Source organism: Lepidochelys kempii, chromosome 1 (assembly GCF_965140285.1).
Source record: "Lepidochelys kempii isolate rLepKem1 chromosome 1, rLepKem1.hap1, whole genome shotgun sequence".
In the NCBI taxonomy this organism is placed as follows: Eukaryota; Metazoa; Chordata; order Testudines; family Cheloniidae; genus Lepidochelys; species Lepidochelys kempii.
Window position 1 is genome coordinate 164537810 of NC_136380.1, and position 23807 is coordinate 164561616.

General features: G+C 46.5%; 1 protein-coding gene across 1 annotated transcript; it reads left to right on the forward strand.

The window, feature by feature from the left end:
• The first annotated feature begins 17409 nt into the window (after positions 1-17409).
• Positions 17410-19454, forward strand: SMIM34 (small integral membrane protein 34). The gene is made up of 2 exons (XM_073328551.2): positions 17410-17615; positions 18611-19454. Exons 1-2 carry the CDS (start codon positions 17600-17602, stop codon positions 19048-19050), a joined length of 456 nt encoding a protein of 151 aa, XP_073184652.1. The 5' UTR covers positions 17410-17599; the 3' UTR covers positions 19051-19454.
• The last annotated feature ends 4353 nt before the right edge of the window (positions 19455-23807 follow it).

Here is a 23807-nt window from a genome sequence, read left to right on the forward strand (position 1 = left end):
TGCTGCTATATAAGGGTCAGATTCTGACCTCTGTACAACGAGCAGTACTTTGCTTTTCAAGCAGGTTCCAGTGGGACTACTCACAGAGCGAGGTGCTACTCACCATGAGTAAAACTGGAAGGTTTTGGCCCCAAATCTTTCATAATAGTAATAAAGATACCCACTGCTTCCTGTTTTGATGAAATCAGAAATATTCTACAGGAAGTCTTTTAATTGTATTTGAATATTTGTAGTTTCTAGCCTGGATGAAAAAATAGAGGCATACACACATTAAAAATAATCCATTTAAAAATATTTATTGAACTTGTAGCCCCTTCTGTTCCATTTGTTTCAAGGACAATCCACTTAGGTCACTAGTTCAAATCCACCCACAGTCAGTAGTGACCAAAAGTTGTTTGGTGTGTTGTAGGCTCTGCCAGCTCCGAAGGGAGAGAACTCCATTTTTTATCTTCTCCACGGGTTTTCCTTTGTGTCCCTCTTCTGTCTCAGGCCACCTCCTCTCTCTCTTTCCCGTCCATTTGGCTGACTGGCTCTTTCCCTTTAAATTGCTTCTCTGCCTTTGTTTCTTTCTCATTCCAGCCTATGTATTTCTGCTCCTTGTGCTGCTTTCCTGAGTCAGAGGCACAGTATGTGAGAAGGCACAGGCCGACGCTGTGAGGGCTCCAGGGGAAAAATAGTGGGTGCCTAGCGCACACCAGCCACAGCTGTTTGGCAGCTCAGGGAGGGCTTGGGGGAGGGCAGAGAGCAATGAGTAGTGGGCTGGTGGGGCCTTGGGGAGGGGGCAGAGTGGGGGCAGGGAGAGGGGTCGTGAGAGCGGAGCCTTGGGAAGGGGGGGATGAGGGCAGGGCCTTAGGGGAGGGAAGAATGGGGATGGAGCCTCGGGACAGAGCACAGGTGGCGCACCCTTGGGGAAAAGTTAAAGTCAGTGCCTATGTGGGAAAGGAGCCTGAGCAGAGGAATAGAGACATACCTAATATGTCAAACCACCCCTGAACCCTACCTCCACTGTTCAACTCCACAGCAGGCTGGAATCCCCCTGAACATACCAACAACGAGAAAAAGTCAAGGTAAGAAAACTGCCCCTTCCTTCCACTTCAGCCATAGATAAATCCAACTCTCTATGTTGTTAATCTGATTCATGGTCCAGCATCAGACTCTGGATGGATAGGGGGATGGGGCTTTTGGATGAGCATTCTAACCATCCTCTTCCTCAATCAATTATCATCATCTGTCAGTCATCATGATCATCACATGCTGAGGAAACTAAGAATCATCCAAAGACTGATGAGCTCATAAATAACAATTATTCTGAATTGCTTGAAGTATAATTATGGGCAGAAAATTGACTCTGCAAAGGTGGCACCTTCTTACTCAGCAAATCTGTTCCCTGTGAGAATTCAGGGTTCCATCTGCTGACAAAAAATGTTTTTACTGCTTCTTACACTTGTTAGATCTTCAGAGCCAACGCAGCTATGACAGAGTGAGCTGGATTCTATTCTGGTTCATGCATTATCAACAGACTTCTTAACTATGTTCCAATGGAAGCTTCTTTTTAGTAGTGCTGATGCTTGAAACAAAATGGACCCCGTTTTGACTTTTACATCTCAATTTATCTCTAAAGAGCTGGCCTGAAGAAAAATGTCTTTTCATTAGTAAGTTGATTTAGCTGGGTATGATGTCACTGAGAAATAATACGCATGTAGCTCCATGGTGGCATTTCTACGGCGTCAGTTTTCAGATTATAATCACAAAGCTGGTGTGCAGGAAAAAAGTGTGGGTACAAATTTTGCAAGCACAAATGATATCTGCAAAAAGGGAGCCCAGACTTCTGCAAACATAGGTCAAAATATCGAACAATGTGGTGACAAACACAGCCCAAAAGATTCCCACCCAAAACAATAGCTTTATATTTTCCCTGCAATCACACCTTCAGGCAGAGGTGTGACTGAAGAGATGAGCCTTATACCAGCCTATACATGGTATACATTTGAATGGTGGTAAATATACATGCCCTCTTTAGTCACTTCTGGAGATGCGTTTTAGCTGAACCACTTCCACTGTTTATATCCATAGCTGGATCAGCATCTCTTTTGGCCAAACAGCATGGAGTATCATTAACAGTGACTCCACATCCTGCCTTTGCCTTAATGGAAGCCAACCCATTGGAGATGGGATGGGAAAATGTGGACTTAAGAATAACCTGTATTAAAGAAAAGAAGAGCAGGTGTCTATGTTTAGCTGCCCGAGACTTCTATCACTAGACTAAATCAATCAGTCATAATGGAATTGAGCTTTATCTAATTACACTCTTTGTATAATGTGAGCAGGTGGCAAATTCCATGGTAAGTAAAGGGTGTGGAGCTGCCCTGCGGTGGCTCACAAGCATGAGTACCAACCTTAGGGCAGGAAACAGGGCACAAACCCCAGATTGGTTGTGAGTTCTATACTTAGATTTCACCAACCAATTATCAAGTATGGACTCCTCACACACTATAACAGCCTTACTATGGAGTCACAGACAGTATCCTTTGGTACTCTGACCTAACTTCCTCCCATGTAAACTTGCCTTTGTGATAGATGGTCCCTTACGCCAAAAATCACAACAATATTCAGGTTACTGCCAATCCTAAAGAAACAGTCACTTACCTCAGGCCAGTTGCACTTTAGATCTTACACCAAAGACAACATTTGTAGCCAATCCTATAATAAACTAACTAACGCTTTATTAACTAAGAAAAAGAAATGTGAGTTATTTACAAGGTTAAAGCAGGTAAACATACATTCACAAATGAGTTCCAGTCTTAAGTTTTAAAAGGGAATAGAAGCTTCTATAATAAACAAATTCTATGTGTCCTTTAGGGCTAATCCAGGCCAAGCACTGGGGATCTTCTGCCTTATGTTTAGTAATCTTTGGCCCTCAGAGTCCAAGCATCATTAAAGATACTTTCTTCTTGTAAGGAGTTTTTATCCCCTTCCCCCCAGTGTTCAAGCTGATGGGATGAGTTCAGGCAAGATCATGAGTCTCCTCTTCATGGAAGTGGGAAGGAATGCATTTAACAAAGACTTTGTTCTTTGATATATCACAATGGCTCATTTGGTTTCAGTGGGCCTTCTTGGTAGGCAGGGCCTAACCCCTTCTGTCACAAGCCAGCATTTTACATTAATGTTTCTTTCCAGTTTGATGGCTTACACAATTACAGAGGATTACAATGCAAACATTTAATATCACTTTATAACCTGAGGTAAAGATGTTATCAGTAAGATTAATACTTGCAACATCCTACAAGCATTTCATAAATTCTAAACTCTAACCACATTTTTATAACTCTTTAATGCCTATTTTAACAATACTAACACACAGGTGAGCCAGACTGGTCTCCAGCTATGTATTTGTCAGTCTTCACGTGAGTCCTACGGGCATTTGCATGAGCTAGCAACTGGTCTGCCAGTGTCACAAAGGACTCTTGTAATTCACTCCACATGTTTGCGGTGTAAGTATTTGTATTTTACTTATGGGTATGGACAGTTACATGAAGAAACCGGATAGTCCTGTTAGAATAACCAGTAATGTGAAATCAGTAAAGTTAAAAATGAAAGTTGTCATAAAAGAGAGAGGCTTCTTGGAATCTCACACATACAGTCCTGGATTCAAACCAGCCCTTCACCTCACATCTCCACTTGAACTAAGACAGAGGACTAGGACCAGCCGAGTGGCATGGTACTGTAATAGTATAATGAGATGGGCTGTAGAACACTTTGGCTCAGAACTCTGTTTCCCCAAGCCACTGAAAACCAGAGGTGTCGTGCTGATGACACATTTGACCTGTGTATTGGACTGCCCCAGTGGCACAACACCTGCTATCTGATCCTCCGTAGCAGAGAGTGGGTACAGCATGGAATTATTAATACCTTCCATCCACTATAGCACAGAAATTAATGCACAGAAACAAAGCTACTATGTTACAGATAAAAGCATTAATGTGAGAGTCGATGACTCTGAAAATCCTTTGGCACACGAAATTCTGGGTGCCTTTCCAGGCCCATCAACAGCACATTGAAAGGTCCATAATTTTCTAATTTCAGTAAAAGGAATTTTAAAACAATTAGCCTGCGTTCTTCCTAATGTCCCCACACACACTTTGCAGGCTTCCCCTGGCCCTGCTACATAGCAATGCTGTAAGGACGCATTCCGTTCACTTTGAAAGACTGCATCGATCCTAGCTGTAAAGAACAGCTCAGTTCACAGGGATCTTGTTTATTGTTGTAAGGCTGATAACACTCCCAAAGCTCTTAATTAGTGTAGAAATCTGACTAAAAGTTCTAGAAGATTTAGGACACTGTTTAGAAGATCAGACTTTTCACTCTACATGTGGGCCAAAGCCTTGGCTGGTGTAAATAGCTGTATGTCCATTGAGGTCAATGAAACTATGACAATTTACACCCGCTGAGCATGTGGCCCATATATTTTTTATTGAAAAGCAGTAAATATTTCACTGCTAGCCCTGCTGATAATTATGGCTTGGTCTGGGCTGCAAAACCATGCTCTCTTTTTATGTATATAGATGATATTTTTGGATATACTTCCACGACTCTCCTCCTGGAGAAATCCTGCATTTTCTCCCTCTTCTGCCCTGCATCCCAACACTGTCCCCTGACTCAGCTTCTTCATGAGTTGTTATTATGGATACTTCTATTCTGTCCCAGGCCATTTTCATGCTTCAGCAGACGCATAGTGACGAAGGGCATGAAGCGAAGGAAATTACTGGCATTACATTTAAGATTTTTTCATGCTTTCAAACTCACACCTACTTTTGTTCACAAGAAATACCAGCACTGGAGCACAATCTCTAGTGCCAGATCCAGATTGCAAAATCCAGTGCAATCTGCAGATGACTTCAGAATGGGTTGTCCCTTCACATACAATTCAGGAAAAGAAAACAACGAGGAATCCGGTGGCACCTTAAAGACTAACAGATTTATTCAGGCATAAGCTTTTGGGGTAAAAAATCCACTTCTTAAGAAGTGGATTTTTTATCCACGAAAGCTTATGCCTGAATAATTTTGTTAGTCTTTAAAGTGCCACCAGACACCTCGTTGTTTTTGTGGATACAGACTAACACAGCTAGCCTTCTGAAACTAGGAAAGGAAAGAAATCCAGATGGGGACCTTAGAGAGGAATGCTGTTACTTTACTTACTCTGGTTGGATTTTGTGTTTTATGGTGGCAGTGACTTTAGATCACCATTATCAGCAACAAATAGTATGGGACTGAGCCTCACAGCAAGATTTAATAATATGTCTGACCATCATCTCCTAGCAATGGCTGCTGCTTCTTAAAGGCACAAACACCATGATGCAATGATTATGATAGCACTGGCTTCTAATAGCCTCTGTCTGACTTACTTCCTGCTCTCTTTTTGAATAGGTAGAAAGTTATTGATGCCCTTTCTTATTTTGGGGTAATTCTCAATCTCAAAAACAACGACCCCTCACACACACACATATTGCCCCCAAAATCTTTCCCTCATTCCTGGCAAAAGACGGTACATAATTCTTGCATAACCTTTGACTTTTGAAGCTCTTCACTTTGTTGATTTGCTTGTGTCATATTAAGTTGGGCTTTGTCTAGACTAAATCACAAGCCTTAATAGGCTTGAAAAGAATGCAGTTTAGATCCAGTAGAAAGTGCCATGTCTCAGTCCTTGTGTTGTCCTGTTGTGTTTCATTTAGTTTTATTGGCTTTTAGAAGATGAACACATAAGCTGCCCAGCATGCTATCCCAGCTTTAAATGTACAGAATCTATCACGATCAAAGTGCGGGCTGACTGAGCATTAGGGTAGTGAGAATAAAGAGCATTGCTGTTGCTAGCTAGACAGCATCATACTCAGTGAGGAATCTGGGGTTGAGGCCCCAACAATAACGAGCATTAGAAGTAAGAATAAGCCAACTGGTGCTATCTGGAACCTTTGTCCCTTCTCTAGCCTGCCCTGATGAGTTTGGAAAAAGATCAAATAAGGAGAACTTTCCCATACACCTCAACTTGGCCGTGCTCCTCCTTCCCAGATTGCTCCTCAACATACTGTCAATTTCTTCCCAATCCACCATCCTTAGAGCCGTCTAGCTCACCCCCACCCCCAATCTCTAACAGGCTAACAATTCCAGGAGACCATCACCTACCCATACAAGCTGCACCTCCAGCATACCACTGCAAAATGTTTAGGATGCCTCATTCTTACTTCTCATTCCTGAAGGCCAAATGACACAATCCACACTGCAGGCTGCTGGAGTAAGCAGACCAGATTCTAATCCAAATGATACATGGGGCAGATTTAACTTAATTGTACAGTTGGTTGAAAAACAGGACATCATTTGGGGGAAATTGTTCCTGATTATTTTCTCCTTTGTCTTAAATTGAAGTCTGAAATTTTGAATTTTGACATTTTTGCCAGCTCCCTAGCTAATCAAAAACAAGATGAAATGTTTTTTTAAAATTGTCCCTGACATTTTTTTATTTGAAATTTCAATGAAAAATTTCATATAAATTGTGATTTACAAAAATTGTTGTCGAGATGGACTCAGTTGCCTTCAACAGAGCTACACTAAATTTTCAGGTTTCAGAGTAGCAGCCGTGTTAGTCTGTATTCTCAAAAAGAAAAGGAGTACTTGTGGCACCTCAGAGAAGTGAGCTGTAGCTCACGAAAGCTTATGCTCAAATAAATTTGTTAGTCTCTAAGGTGCCACAAGTACTCCTTTTCTTTTTACTAAATTTTCACTGGGCTAACCAAGATCAGAATAATCTGTCCCAGCCAGTATAACTCCCATGGCAGCGCCCGATCTAAATTAAATAATGTTGTAAACTGTTTGTGAGTTACAAGTTGGTCATAGAATGGGTGTAGATAATAAAGTAGTTTAACTTGCACTGATTTGGTATTGAGAAGGCATGCAAATTGAATGAAACACCCACAGCCAGGCGGCAGAATGGGGTGTAGCAAGCAGTAACAGGAGGGTGCAAAATAAAGTTTGGTAGGGTAGGGTTGCTTCATCTTACATACTCTTTCCTGTTCCAGTTGTACTCTTTCCCCATTCTTTTGCCTCAGGGTAAAGGCAAGGCTTACTTTGAACAAGAAATGGTAAATTTCTTGTTGAATAAAGAGTGCAAAATCGGACAAATACATTTCTGAACATGGGTATTTTCTATCCTGCTTTGTGAATGTCTGTTGACTATTTTTAAAAGCAACTCATCTGGAATCTACAGAGCAGCCGCAGAAAACAAAACCCCAGGCATAATCTGTTTTCATATATGCTCTGTCCAGCAACAAATATCCATAGAGAATTAGGAATTAGTTTGTTTTCCTACAATTAAGCCACAGACCTTATGATCGATATATTTACTTAGCCACCTTAACTGAAGATATATATGGCAACAAGTGTGTACCTTCCATGTTGTACAAACCTAAAATTCTGATAATATTATGTTACCACATTTCCTTGGATGACTGTGTCACATGTAGCATGCCTGTGGTTATTTGCTAGAGGAAAGAAGCAGAAGCCACTCCTCTCTCTACTTATGTTCTTAAAATATTTAAATGCAGGTGTCAGCTTGGAGCTAGCTTAATTTAATATCCAAAAGAGAAGCTGCTCAAAGGACATACCCAAGTCTGCAATGTAAGTAGCCAACTAAAATGTGTATACATTTGATTACCATTGTTACGAGGCTTTTGTATCTGGATTTTTACATTACACAGTGATATATGGCCACAATTTTCAGCAGTAACTGACTTTGAATGCCTCACTCTTTGGGTACCCAACTTCAAAACATCTAAAAGGGTATGATTTTCACAATATGCTGAGCACCTACCTGCTTGATAAAAATCATCCACCTTCAAAATGTCTCAAGTTGAGCATCCAAAAATTGAGGCACCCAAAATCACTAGTCATTTTTGACAAAATAGGCTATATATATATAATTTGTATGTGTTTAGTGTGTTCATATACTTGTGTGTGTATTTCTCTCTATAGCTCTGTGTGTGTGTGCATACATTTCTATGTATGTTTATGTGTATAGGCATACGTTGCTTGCACTTGCTAGGATCATCTAGGTATATCTCATCAAATACATTTCCTGCCATTGCAAGGGCCTCAGGCCTAGGTCCTTCCTGTTCCCTGCCTGTGGCACGCAATTGTTTAGCATCCTGAGGGCTGCAATACTTTGGTCTAATCCAGTTTACTGGGCTCAATACAAGGGTAGCTGCATGAGGTTTAGTGGCCCGTGATATTCAGGAGGACAGACTAGGTGATCTACTGTGCCCTTCTGGCCTTAAACTCTATAATTCTGTGTGTGTGTATGTGTAATGCACACACACCTTGTCAAATAATATAAATTTCCAATTCATGCAGGGGGATTTTGTACACACAGTTTCAGTTGCTACAAGTACTGTCCAAAAACTAAATTTTTAATTTCTCCTTGAGACGAGCCAATTTGAACCCGAGGTCAATAAAGGGCTGGTCCTGCACCAATGAAGTTCATGGGCATTTTGCCATTGGTGTCAATAAGCACAAGATCAAGCCCAAAACGCCTGTTCCCTCTTCCTTTATTGTATGTGTCGCAGGTGCTGTTCTTGTCAGTTGCTTTACATCTTCTGCGAGAAAGTCCTGAAGAGGCTGCTGAATACAAGTCAGAGTGTGTTGTATGTTTAACCTGTTATTAATTACGTGTTCATTACAGTAACGGCTGGTGCTCCATCTGCTCTTGTGATGTCAGCAGACTCAAATGCTCGTTGTTGTTTTCTGCAGGCACGATCGCACACTGTCGTTTTTTTCTGTTATATTTTGTTACGTATCACTACTATTAAGATAGTCAAGGCAGTTTCAGGTAAAATACAGCATTCAAAATATGCCCAGAGTTTTTCACTGTTCTATAGGCCTGCGAGTCCTACATTGTTCAGACATCTCCACTGTGTCTCTACTATACCAGTGTTTTAATTTCTGGAAAGTGGAACACAACTGATTTTTTAGTGAGTGGTCCCGGTGACATTGCACATATAAAAAGAATGTTATTGAAACAATAGATCCCCAGCCCTGCTCAGATGATGGCGAGAGGCTGTGATACTGGCTTAAGTGGTCCGCAATGTTTGGGAGAATCTGTGCATGGTGTAATGCTGGCATATGCACTGCCCATGGAGCTGGCTGGGTGAGCTAAGGGAAGCAGGCTGCACTATCTCAAAGGATAGTATAGGATGCAAGGTCTTTCTGAGTGCCTGGCGGCTGCAGCAAAGGATTGGAACTCCTCAGGCATAGTATAGGGCAGGCCTGCACATCTCGTAAAGCAGTGAGGGCCATATTACTCCAAAGAAAACAGCGGAGGGCCAAAGCCCCCCAGCCCCGCGGAAACACCCCCCTCCCCCCCCGCAGCACTGCCCAGCCTCACAGAAATACACCCTCCTTCCCCACCACCCAGGGCCGGTGCAACTTCCACCTTGCCCACCCCCCGCCCGGAGTGTAGCAGCGGCAGTTCCCCCCCGCCCCGAGGAACCCCCCCATGCAGCTCCCTGCCCCCCATCCCCATTGGCCCGGGGAGCTGTGCAGCAGCTCCCCACCACAGCTCACCTCTGTTTCGCCTCCTCCCCAAGCATGCTGCAGCTGCTCCACTTCTCCTGCCTCCCAGGCTTGCGGCACCAATCAGCTGTTTGGTGCCGCAAATCTGGGAGGGAGAGAAGCAAAGTGGGACGGCGTGCTCAGGGGAGGAGGCAGAGCAGAGGTGAGCTGGGGCAGGGAGCAGTTCCCCTTGCCCCACCTTGCCCCACCCCACCGCTTGCCTACTCACCCCCCCGTGGGCTGCACAGTGAGCCCACCTACTCACTCCCCGCAGGCCGCACAGTGAGCCCACATGGGCCACATGCGGCCCATGGACCATACGTTGTGCAGGCCTGGTACAGAGAGACAGGAGGGTATTAGTTTCCTAATATAAGATGAAAAAGCCTAAATCATCTTGTTTACTTTTGGAAAATCTTCCTTAGTCTGATAACTTTTTGCTACTTTCCAGGCCACATGAGTTGATTCCCTACTAAATTACTCATCTCTGAAAACCAGGGACCATAAGGACACCTTTCATGTGTGGATAGTGTCATGAACACAGATCTCTGCCACAACTGAGCTCAGGTAACGTTATCAGATTTTGAGGATGGGGGTCGTGTTCTGTGGCCAGTTTAATTGAATTTGTTGTTGTAATTTCTGGCACTATATATATAATGACAAAGTTCCTGCACTACCTTGGTGGGTCTTGCGCTTATTGGCGGATTTGCTCACCTTGGAGCTTCATGGCAGCACTCAGCTTGGCCATTTTTCTGAATTCACAGTGCAGGTTGACTCCTCCTGTGTCTGACCAGGAGTTGGGAGGATTTGGGGGGAACCCGGGCCTGCCCTCTACTCCGGGTTCCAGCCCAGGGCCCTGTGGAATACAGCTGTCTAGGAGTGCCTCCTGGAACAGCTGTGCGACAGCTACAACTCCCTGGGCTACTTCCCCATGGCCTCCTCCCAACACCTTCTTTATTCTCACCATAGGACCTTCCTCCTGGTGTCTGATAATGCTTGTACACCTCAGTCCTCCAACAGTTCACATTCTCACTCTCAGCTCCTAGTGTCTCTTGCTCTCAACTCCTCTCACACACACCACAAACTGAAGTGAGCTCCTTTTCTGAAAACCCAGGTGCCCTGATTAGCCTTTCTAATTGATTCTAGCAGCTTCTTGATTGGCTGCAGGTGTTCTAATCAGCCTGTCTTACTTGTCTCCAGAAGGTTCCTGATTGTTCTGGAACCTTCCCTGTTACCTTACCCAGGGAAGAGGGACCTACTGAGCCTGGGGCTAAGATATCTGCCTTCTATTACTCTCCTATAGCCATCTGGCCTGACCCTGTCGCATATCCTACCCCACCCGCTCAACACTACGGGGTTGGGCAACTTGGGACATCAGGCAGTGTACTCGTGACAAGCCATCTGCATTGCCATGGTGGCTTCCAGCCCAGTGTTGTATGGTGAATTGGAAAGGTTGTAGGGACAGGAACCATCTGGTCACCCTTACGTTCTTCTCTTTATTTTGCTGCATCCACTGGAGAAGTGTATGGTCAGTCACAAGGGTAAACTGTCATCCCAGAAGGTAATAACATAGTGTTTCCATGGCTCATTTCACAGCTAGGCACTCTCTTTCAACCACAGCATACTTCTGCTCTCTCAGGAGGAGTTTTCTGCAGAGGTAGAGGATTGGGTGCTCTTCATCTCCGACCATCTGCGATAGGATCCCAGTCCTACTTCAGATGCATCTGTTTGTAAAATGAATTCTTTGTTGAAGTCTGGGGCTATAAGCATCGGGTTACTGCAGAGGGCTGTCTGTAGATCCATGAATGCTTTCTCTGTGGCATCTGTCCACTTCACCATGCCTGGACCGCGGGCTTTTATCAGGTTTGTCAGGGGACTCGCTCTTATAGCAAAATGGGGAATAAATCGTCGGTAGTACCCCACCACACCCAGGAATGCCCGGACTTGCTTTTTCCAATTCAGCCGGGGCCAATTTTAGATAGCCTCTAGTTTGTTTAGTTGGGGCTTGATCACGCCCCTTCCTACAATGTGGCCAAGGTATTTAGCCTCGGCTAGCCCTATAGCACACTTGGCTGGGTTGGCTGTGAGGCCAGCCTGTCTTAGCGTGTCCAGAACCACTTCCACCTTTCCTAAGTGGGTTTCCCAGTCAGGGTGTGAATAATCACATCATCCAGGTATGCCACTGCATAACTGGTATGGGGCCGTAGGAGCTTGTCCATAAGACGCTGGAAGGTGGCAGGTGCCCCATGCAGTCCAAAAGGAAGAACAGTATATTGAAACAGACCCTCTGGTGTAGAGAATGCCATCTTTTCTTTCGCATTTTTGGCAAGGGGAATCTGCCAGTATCCCTTTGTTAAATCAAGGGTGGTCAAAAATCGGGCATTGCCCAGGCGGTCAACTAACTCATCGATACGGGGTATGGGGTATGCATCGAATTTGGATATCTCATTCAGCCGGCGAAAGTCATTACAAAACCTAATGGTGCCATCGGGTTTGGGCACCAACACAATCGGGCTTGACCACTGACTGTGGGACTCTTCGATGACTCCCAGCTCCAACATCCTTTTTACCTCTGCCTTGATCTCCTCCCCTTTTGCTGCTGGCACCCGTTAGGGCCTTAAAGTTACCTTTGCCCCAGGGTCTGTGATAATGTGGTGATATCACAGAGGGACCTAGACAAATTGGAGGATTGGGCCAAAAGAAATCTGATGAGGTTCAACAAGGACAAATGTAGAGTCCTGCACTTAGGATGGAAGAATCCAATGCACCGCTACAGACTAGGGACCGAATGGCTGGGCAGCAGTTCTGCAGAAAAGGACCTAGGTGTTACAGTGCACGAGAAGCTGGATATGAGTCAACAGTGTGCCCTTGTTGCCAAAAAGGCCAATGGCATTTTGGGATGTATAAGTAGGGGTATTGCCAGCAGATCGAGGGATGTGATAGTTCCCCTCTATTCGACACTGGTGAGCCCTCATCTAGAGTACTGTGTCCAGTTTTGGGCCCCACACTTCAAGAAGGATGTGGAAAAATTGGAAAGCGTCCAGCGGAGGGCAACAAAAATGATTAGGGGACTAGAACACATGAGTTATGAGGAGAGGCTGAGGGAACTGGGGATGTTTAGTCTACAGAAGAGAAGAATGAGGGGGGATTTGATAGCTGCTTTCAACTACCTGAAAGGGGGTTCCAAAGAGGATGGTTCTAGACTGTTCTCAGTGATAGCACATGACAGAACAAGGAGTAATGGTCTCAAGTTGCAGTGGGGGAGATTTAGGTTGGATATTAGGAAAAAATTTGTCATTAGGAGGGTGGTGAAACACTGGAATGCGTTACCTAGGGAGGTGGTGGAATCTCCTTCCTTAGAAGTTTTTAAGGTCAGGCTTGACAAAGCCCTGGCTGGGATGATTTAATTGGGGATTGGTCCTGCTTTGAGTGGGGGTTGGACTAGATGACCTCCCGAGGTCCCTTCCAACCCTGATATTCTATGATTCTATGATTTTATGCTTTGGTGGTCTGGCCTGGTTTGGTTGAAAATGCGTCCTGGTATCGGTTGATCCTCTCAGTTACCTTCGTCTTCTGGTTTGGTGTCAGATCAGTGGATATCCTGATCTGTTCCTGCATATTATTTCCCTGGATCGGGGTCTCTTGGGCCACTACACACGCCTCTCATTGGTGCCAAGGCTTTAAGAGGTTAATGTGATAAATTTGTTCTTGTTTCCGGCATCCTGGCTGCTGCACCTTGTAGGTTACTTCCCCCACGGGTTCAACCACCTCATAGGGCCCCTGCCATTGGGCCAAAAGCTTGCTTTCTTTTTCCGTGGGTTTCTGCCCGATCCCCTGGTTGAAACTGTCGGACTTTTGCCTGGCGGTTGTAATGGGTTCGCTGAGCCTCCTGCGCCTTTTCCAAATGTTCCCGTACAATAGGGGTGACCCGGGCTATCTGTTCTCGCATCTGCAACACATGGTCAATTATATTTCTCCCCTCATTGGGTTCCTCTTCCCAGATATCTTTTGCAATATCTAGTATGCCACAGGGGTGGCGTCCGTTTAGTAATTCAAAGGGGGAAAACCCAGTTGAGGCCTGAGGTACCTCCCGGATTGCAAACATAAGGTAGTATAGTAGGGTGTCCCAATCCTTCCCATCTCAACTTACCACTTTCCTTATCATTGCCTTGAGGGTTCGGTTAAAACTTTCTACCAGCCCATCGGTCTGCGGATGATAGATTGAAGTTCTCAGGGTATGTATATGGAGCAGCGAACACAGGTCCTTCATTAGCTTCAACATAAATGGGGTACCTTGGTCTGTTAATATCTCCTTTGGTAGCCCCACTCGGGCAAAGATCCCCACCAACTCTTTAGCTATCGTTTTAGAGGCTGTGTTCCGCAAGGGGACGGCTTCTGGGTAGCTAGTAGCATAATCCAGAATGACAAGTATATATTGGTGGCCCCGGGCTGTCTTCTCCGGGGTCCCACTAGATCCATGGCTATTTGCTCAAAGGGGACCTCTATGATGGGAAGGGGTACTAAAGGTGCCCTCAAGTGGGGATGGGGACTGCGCAGCTGACACTCTGGGCAGGACGCACAGTACCTCCGCACTTCTTCATGTACTCCGGGCCAGAAGAATCATCTCAGAACCCATTCCAGGGTCTTCTCTACCCCGAAATTCCCCCCAAAAAGATGACTATGGGCCAGACTTAATACAGCATTCTGGTGTTTTTGAGGTACTAGGATCTCATGCACCTTCTGCCCCTGTACTGAAGCAACCTGGTATAAGAGATTCTTCTTCATTATGAAGTAGGGTCCTGGTCCCTGGGTTTTCCCTTCCACGGGGACCCCATCTATTTTGGTCACCTCCTTCCTAATGTTGTCGTACCTTGGATCTTCAGCCTGGTCCTGTCCAAAATTTCCTCTCCTGGGGCTAATCTGCCCGAGATCTAGGGGGCCAGTCTCTTTTGCCTCTACTGGGTCAGAGGCGTTAGGGTGTGGGTCAGATTCAGGTGCTTCTCCCTCCTGGGTGGCCTCCTTTTCAGCTGCTTGGGTCCGCCTACCTATGAGAGCAACCCTCTGGCTTTGGGCCAGTATTCGGGTTCCCAAGGCCTTAGCTGCCCTTCTTTCCCTTTTCATCTTTCTACGCTGTCTGGGAGTGGAAAACAAATCTGGGGATATTTCAGAGAAGGTTGGGGGTTGACAGTCTACTGTGGATGCCTCACTACTTTCAGGGTTTCCCCCTTTCTCCAGTTCCCCTACCGGGAGTAAGTCTCCAAACCCTGGGAAGTCCCTCCCTATGAGCACTGGGTATGGGAGTTTAGGGACTACACCTGCTGCTACCTCAGTAGTGTTCCCCTGAATCTTGATTTTTACTGGGATGGTGGGGTAATAACCAACTGTCCCATGGACGCATGTTATCCCCGTACGCTTAGCCCACAGCAGCTGACTATGCTTCACGAGCTTCCCCGAGACCAGTGTGATAGCACTCCCCGAATCAACCAGTGCTGTGGTCTCTATCCCATTTAGCTTCACTGGTCTAGTGTACATATGTGGGGTTAGTGAGACCCCCCGCATGGGTCTGCCCAGTTCCCCAGGTTACACTGCATAGGCTCCTCGGCATTGGGACACTGTGCAGCTATGTGTCCCCACTCCCTGCAGGTGTAACATCTGTATGGAGCCCTAGGTGTTCCCTGGTCTCTGGGTTTGGGTAGTCTAACATCACGGTCCTCTTCTCCCTCAGTGCTCCAACTCTTTGTGGCTTCTGGTGGGCCTTCAGCCCCTCTCTCTTTCCACCTGGGTTCTCCTGGTGGCCCAGTCACCCAAGCTCTAGGGCTTGGTGCTGCTAGTTTAACCCAGGATGCTTCTTCCTTAACTGGTCGGGTCAGCTCCCTCGCCGTCCTTCGCCTTTCTACCAGCGCGTCAACCTCGTCATAGGTGGAGGGTTCGTTCTGGCTTGCCCAGGCGTGAAGGTCTGGCGGTAGTCCTCTCATGTACCGGTTTATGACCAGAACCTCTAATATCTCCTCCAGACTCCGGGACTCAGTTCGTAACCACTTTCATGAGAGACGGATGAGGTCATATAATTGGGACCGCAAGGTTTTGTTTTCCTGGTACCTCCACTCATGATATCACTGGGCCTACACTGCGGTCATTACCCCAGATCTGGCCAGGATCTCTGCTTTCAGCTGGGGATAATCTGCCGTAGCCTCTTCAGGCAAATCACAGTAGGCCTTCTGGGCCTCCCCACACAGGAATGGAGCGAGGATGCCAGACCACTGTTGTCGGGGCCAAGCCTCCTGCAGGGCTGTCCTCTCAAAGGCCAGGAGGTATGCCTCTACATCATCCTTCCACGTCATTTTCTGCAGCCAATTGCTGTCCCGAATGATCTGCGTCCCATCGTGGCCACGGTTCAGCTCTGTAAGGGCCTTTACCTGGTTTACCAGTTCCCGCAACATAGCCTGGTCTTGAGCAGCCTGGTCCATCAGCAGGTGATTAGTCTCTTGCTGCAGCCGCACTGCCTCCTGTTGGGTGGCTGCCTGGATACGAGTAGCCTCTTGCTGGGCAGCCGTGGCTTGTATCAGTGCCTGCACTACCTCCTCCATTGTGGTGAAAAAAATAAAAATAGACCCTCTTTTTTTTTTTTTCCCTTCCAAACACCCTCCTTCTTCTGCCGCGCTGTGGACACCAGATCCCACTTCCGACACCAGTTGTGACAAAGTTCCTGTGCTACCTTGGTGGGTCTTGCGCTTATTCGCAGGTTTGCTCACCTTGAAGCTTCACGGCAGCCCTCAGCTTGGCTGTTTTTCTGAATTCACAGTCCAGGTCGATTCCTCCTGTGTCTGACCAGGAGTTGGGAGGATTTGGGAGGAACCCGGGCCCGCCCTCTACTCCGGGTTCCAGCCCAGGACCCTGTGGAATGCAGCTGTCTAGAGTGCCTCCTGGAACAGCTGTGTGACAGCTACAACTCCCTGGGCTACTTCCCCATGGCCTCCTCCCAACACCTTCTTTATTCTCACCATAGGACCTTCCTCCTGGTGTCTGATAATGCTTGTACACCTCAATCCTCCAACAGTCCGTGTTCTCACTCTCAGCTCCTACTGCCTCTTGCTCCCAACTCCTCGCACGCACACCACAAACTGAAGTGAGCTCCTTTTTAAAACCCAGGTGCCCTGATTAGCCTGCCTTAATTGATTCTAGCAGCTTCTTGATTGGCTGCAGGTGTTCTAATCAGCCTGTCTTAATTGTCTCCAGAAGGTTCCTGATTGTTCTGGAACCTTCCCTGATACCTTACCCAGAGAAAAGGGACCTACTGAACCTGGGGCTAATGTATCTGCTTTCTATTACTCTCCTATAGCCATCTGGCTCGACCCTGTCACTATATATATGTATGTATGTGTGTATCTATATATCTATCTATATAGATATAGATAGATATCTGTATTTTGTAAGGATGTATTTGTACCAATCTAAATTGATCTACCATTGATATTTGTCCCAAATGCCCACTGAGGTTGTGATTTATTATAATCCACCTGCTACATTTTCGGTACCTGTCCTTGTGCTTGTAAATCTGTGCTTGCTATTATGAATGTGTCTGGTGTGAAGTGGAAAAGTCACACACTGGACTCGGGTCATAGGGGCTATTTGAATGTTAATAGCATTCCAAATGGCCCAGTCACAACCATGAAGGCAAGGTAAACACAGCCATTAAAAGATAATAGTCCCAAAGAGGGAGGGAGAAGGTTAACCAGTGATCGTTAACCTGAGTCATTCAGGATGTTCCGGCAACTTCATGTGCCCAGTCGCAGTTAGCATTTCAGTTGATCAGGCTTCCTAATACTCACCAGGAAAGGGGCTGGAGAGGAAATGGCATACTGTCTTCAGTCAGGAGTAATCGTCTTCACAGGGTGAGGAGATGCTATAAAACAGCTCTCCAGGGAGAGAGGGTCCAGGCAAGCTGGCTGGAAGGGAAGAGGAAGGTTCTAACTGGAGATGCAGCCTGCCCTGAGGTTGGGTCCTGAGCATGATCTCTTCCCCGGGTAACCCATATTTAATACTGCTGAATGGCTTGCATGACTTTGCTGTGATTAAAGGGCAGTGCTGGTTTGAAGGAGCTTTCTCTATTGCCCACCTCAGATGTTTGATATTTAACTTATTTTTATTTTGGTTCTTGATCTCCTGTACTTCTTTAAAATAAGTGTTACTTTGGTTTCATATGATATGAATTGGCTCTGACTGTTTTCTAGTGGGGGAATCAATAGAAGGGGCCGGATCCTCAGCTGGCATAAATCAGCATGTCTCCATCTAAGTCAGTGTTGCTACACAGATTTGTGCAGTACCAGCTGAGGATCTGGACTGTAATATCCTCAGAGAATCAAGGACAAAGGAAAGAAGTGAGTTACTGGTCATATAGGGGAGAGAAATGGTGGCTTCTATTTATGAAGGATGTCAGAGAGGCTTCTGTGCGTACAGTGTGGGCACTAACTGGACAAAAAAACTTGTAGCTAACTTGGTACCATCACAGCTGTCAATGGTACATCCACTCATTGAACAAAGGTAGAATACAGCTTTTGTTTGCCTCTCACTTAGTGTTATTATTAATAATCATTTATTATTTTTAGTACAGTAATACCTACCAACCCCCATCACAGATCAGGGCCCCATTGTGCTAGATATTGTACATGCATGTTGCACACTGGTGTAATGCCACTGATTGCAATAGAGTTGATTCTGATTCAAGCACTGTGAAAAGAGAATCCCCTCCATGGAGTTTTCTGTTTGCTTTACCAGTGTAATAGCCAATACGTTCACCCCTTGATTTTTGCATGAACCCCTTGCTGACTTTATGGGAAGTTCTGTGCATGGAAGAACGGTAGATTGTGGTCAGTACATACCAACTGTGGTTATTACTTGTTTTGACTTGGGGCGGGGAAAGTATTCTAAAATGTGTTCATATCAGTGTCAGTTCAGAGCTGTCCTTGAGGAAGCCGAAAGCATGAAATAGGCTCCTTACAGTTGCTTTCTTCATTTCCAGAGTGGAATCATAAAATGGATTTCAATCATTCAGAAACAAACTCTGTTCTGCAGAATTTTCTCGAGATGTACGTGGAAGAGAGGAAAAACGTTAGGCTCAATAATTTCACCAGCCCGGCCTTGAAGGAGCAAGAGGAGATAACGGCCTCTTTTTACATCCTTATCATCGTTGGATTTTTTGGCTTCCTCCTTTTCTCCCTGATGATCAGCAATATTGTTTCCAACAAGCCTGAAAACTACATTGACTATCTCTATTCTGGGAAGTTTAACAGCCAGGGAATTGAAAGAGGACTTCAGAGAAAAGAAAGCAAAGACACGTCGGTAACAATTAGCGACGAAGTGATGGTGGACCCCAGCAACACTAGGGAACGGCAAAAAACTGACAGTAATAACAATGAGCCTGAGACACCAAGCCAAGAAGCAGCTCTGAGAAACGTATGAAAGAGCATTGATGGGCCTTCTTTAAAGAAGGAACAGGAATCGAAAGATGATTTTATTGTTCACAAAAGTGAGATACTGGTATCACTGTCTAATGTCAGGACATAGCACAGCTCTGTATGGTGCAAGCTTCCCACATGCAGCTGTGAAAGCACCTCCTCAATCCTGAAGTGCAACATAATGCCCTTGTGATGCCAGTGCTGGGCCTGTGCAGAAGTGACTGGAAATCAAGTCCAAACTTGTGTGACTCTTTTATATTCTCTTTTCTAATGTGTTTTTATAATGCGTCTCTCAAAAGAATGAAATGCCTCCCTCCTTATGCTCCTGTCTTGTCACTGCATGCGCTAGTGGTTTTTCTAGCCGTGTTGGCATTATTATTATTGTTCGTTATTTATTTATTTGGTTAGCACCAGCCACCTCTTCATGGCTGTATACTATACAAAAATAAAGACCGCCAATAGTCTCTGGCAAATGGTGCTGTGGTCTAAGGCAGGACTGCTATGGATCCACAGGGTCTTGTCTGTGCCTCCACCTGTAACCAGTGTCTTGGGAGTGAGCCCTTTAATGTGCCAGGCCCAGGGACCTGCACATTTCCACTAGGGCAGGCCTATCATCTCCAAGGCTCTGAGACTAGTCCTTAAGCAACAGCGATCCCTGACTCTCCCTCGGTGACTCCCTGCAACAAATCCAGACAAACCAGACTCCTGTGGGAGGCTTGTACTGTACCCCTTCAGGGCGCAATGCTCTCAGGGAGTATTTGCAGTGACACCAGGGAGCCTTCTCAAAATAAGGTAGCAGGTTATTAGTCACCTGGCATACAGCATCTGAAAGTCCTTAGGTGAGCAAAGAGACGCAGAGATTAAGCCATAGTCCATTCTGGCCAAGCCAGTGCCATGAGCCAGACAAGCTGTAATAGAATCCATCTCCAACTGCCTCACCCTACCTCTTTTTCCTTAGGCTTTGTCTACACTGGCACTTCGTCAGCAAAACTTTTGTCATTCAGGGGTGTTAAAAAAAACCACCCCCAAATGACAAAAGTTTTACCAACAAAAAGTGCCAATATGAACAGCGCTTTGTTGGCAGGAGTGTTCTCCAAACTGGTCTGGGGACGGAATTTGGCATAATTCCTCCCATCCCCCAGGAAGCTCCTTTGTATGTAGAAATAGGAGGGGCTACTGGTGCTGGAACTGTGGCCCCACCTTCTACTCTTCCTCTTTCCCCTGAGGCCCCACGTCCTGGCCAGGCTGGAAACCAGAGCTAGGCCATGGTCAGAGCTGCCCAGGGAGCAGCCCCTGGCCCATGTCCCCACCCCCTGGACTGTGCTGCCCAGGGCAGGTGGAGGGTCCGGGGCTTTCCACAGCAGCCCAGGCTCCCTGGGTGGCTCTTACCATGGCCTGGTTCCAGCTTCAACTTCTGGCCTGGCCAGGGGTCAGGAGGCCTTGGGGGAAGAGGATGAGTGGGGGAGCTCCACGGCGAGAGGGAGCTAAGGCCCACCTCAGCCCCCCTCCCCCACACACACCGGGAAGAGGCCGGTGCCACTAGCAGGGACAACATTTTGCAGTGTGGGAGCTGATCACCTTATCAGCACTGCTGCTGCCGCTGTGCACCTGCCCTAGGCTACTACGTCCTTATTAAAAAGTGGACAGGCATGGCCTGCCCATATTTAAAAGTGGGGGGGGGGACATGGCCCCCCTGGTTCTGGCGCTCCTGTCGAAAGCCCATTCAAATCTATGGGATTCACTTTGTTGACTTCAGTGGCCTGTGGATGAGGTTAATAGTTATGGCTAGGGGGTGGTGTGGCGAAGCAGAAGAGCTGTTATCAGGCACTGTGGCACTTCCCACAACAATTCCAGTGGAATTTCATTTGAGAATTCCCTCTGCATTTAATACTAGCCCAGCCAGCGGAAGCTGACAGGAATCCTCCACTCCTGCTTCCTTGTGGCAAGCAGGAAGTAGGGTACAAACACAGATGGGGTTCCAGTGGCAGCAGAATGCATGACGGCTTTAGATGCACTCACGTCTAATATTAACACGTTCTGACATTTGCCCTGGAAAGGAGGGTAGCTTAGCAAGCAGTAACTAGGTTGGATAGATGCCCCAAGAACCACAGCCTTCATGATGTTGGAGGGCAAATGCCCATGGCCACCTCTGCTGGGCCACAAAGCCCTGGCCTCCTCCACTAAGGGATAGTCCCTCTGAAATGCCACACACTTCAACTGCAGTGGGGTTTGCCGAGTCAGCCTATCCCTCCTGGACATTTTTCAGTGAGAGAGGGGGAGGATCACAGCCTTAAATGCCTCCGAAATACCTACTATACATATTGTTGCCCCTTTGGCCCGAGAAGCTAGCCAGTATTTATGGCCTTGCAGGGCTGTTTCAGTTAGGAGAAGAAATGGATGATATTTCTTTGGTGCAAGCCTGTTTTTTAAAAAAGAGTGTACGCCAAGGCCTGTTTCCATGAACATGCAGAAACTAACAAAAGCAGGCAGTTTCCTTGCTCACAATTTCCAGGTTTGCCCCCTTCCATCAGTGCAGTCCCTCTATCTCTCTGCACCCATGGCCACACTCAAAACTGCTTCTTTCACTGTCCAATAGCCTTGTCAAGGAATTTTTGCCTCTAGTGCACATACAGTTTGACAGCCAATCCCGTAGCCTACCCCTTGTGTTTGCAATAGGGGATCCCACCATCCATATAACTTAGCTTCTGATCAGGCCGGGGGTGCCATTTCAGATTTGGGGGGGAGGGGACAATTTTAACCATGATTCCAGGGGCTACTTAGGTACCTGAAAACGCTAGCATTTTTTTCAGATAATAATTTAGAAATTGGCTGACTGGAACACACTTTATATAATTCCTATATAAAGAAAGAAAATTAAATATTAGATGCACTCAGGTCTAATATTAACATGTTCTGACATCTTGTGTCAAATCACTTAATGGACACTTGTTAGGGTTAAAATTTTAATGTATATTCTTACTTTGTTGCTAATTCTTGAGTATAACAATTGAAACAATTGTAGAAAAATCTAGATTACTTTCTATCACCTTTTTGCAGTTCACCAAGCTTGGAATAGATCATTTAACTTTGAAAATATCCTACTAGGGCAAGGCCCTATGAGTTTATACTGCACCTACCCGGGGGGGGGGGGGGTCTAGCAGTGTTGCCCTATTACAGATAATTAAGGCTACATTTCAGTCGCAGCTATTTTTAGTAAACGTCATGCACAGGTCATGAGCCATAAACAAAAATTCACAGGCCCGTGATCTGTCCAGGACTTTTACTAAAAAAATCCACCCTGACTAAAACTTGGAGGGGGGGGGCCGCGATTGCTCTGTGGGGGGGGCAGTCTGGGGGCACTGCGGGTGCTGGGAGAGGGGGAGCCTGGTTGTGGTGTGCAGCCCGGGATCCTGGCTGGTACTGGGGAAGAGAGTGGGGGGGTTGGCGAGGCTGGCAGGGGCTTCCTACCTGGCTCCGCATCCCTGCAGCTCTTAGGCAGCAGAGGCAGGGGCCAAGGCAGGGGCTTTGCAACTCCTGCCAGAAGCACCGGCTGCCGCAGCTCCCATTGGCCAGGAACCGGGAGCTGTGGGGGCGGGGCCTGCGGGCGCGGGCAGCACGCCCCCTGCCACTAGGAGCTGCAGGGGGTCCATGGCAGTGGGAGCCAGGGAACCTCCCACCCCAAGGTAAGTGCCCCTCCACCGCACTCCCCAACCCCCTGCCCCTAGCCCCCTCCCACACACCCAAACTGCTGCTGCTGGCCCAGGGGCTGCCCGGCTCAGGCAGCCCCTGAGCCAGCACTGGCCACTGCAGAAGTCACGGAGGTCATGGAAAGTCACGGAATTTGTGACCTCCCTGACAGACTCTCAGCCTTACAAATAATAGACTAGAAACTGACTTTAAACCAGAGTGAAACTAACAGTTTCAGGTCACTTTCACTTCTGTTTAAAGGCTAGTTACTTTCCAGAAGTCTCTTAAACACAACACTACAGTGATTGCAGTTTTCACAGGAGACTATTTAAAACCGAACACCAAGAACATTCCACATTTTAAAGTTGAGAAAAAAAATTGAGACTTCTGAGGTATATCAGGACCACTGCAGGCAGGAGCTCTTGGCAGCTCTTCCTCTTGACAGAAATTTGGAGCATCACGTCTTCTAGTCCTTAATCAAGTAAAACTTCTATTGCCATCAGCGCCTCCACTCACAGATATTAACATCACAGTGAACATGTCATAACATGTGCTCAGTAACTATACACTTCATACTTAAATATCTCAGCCATCTAATTGTAAGGGGACTGTTGCCCCCTTACTAACATTCAGTGGGGGTGTTTTGGTTGGCTAGCTCCCAGTACTAAAAGGGGAAGGGTCGATGGGGAATCAGGACCCTGAGACTGACAGTCTCCAGGAGCAATGGGGAGAGGCCAATGCTCCAGCTCAGCCTGAATGACGGGGCGGGCAGGCTAATCAGGGAGTCAGGAGGCCTGGATGGGTCCCGTCCTCCATGTGAGCTGGAATTGCCTGGGGCAGACAGAGTGGGGCCGAGCTAAGGAGACAGCAGGGGCCCAAGCTGAACTGGGGAGTGGAGCCGTGCCAGATCCAGAGGGGCTAACTTTGGATGTAGTCTTAGGACCCAAATAAATCCTATACAAGGATTTAAGGAGCTAAAAAAATCCCCGGTGAGGAAATTCAAAGGGTTGCAGACCATGATGGAAGTCAGCTACCTAGATATGGAATTGGGCCAGCCAAAGGAATTGGTAAAAC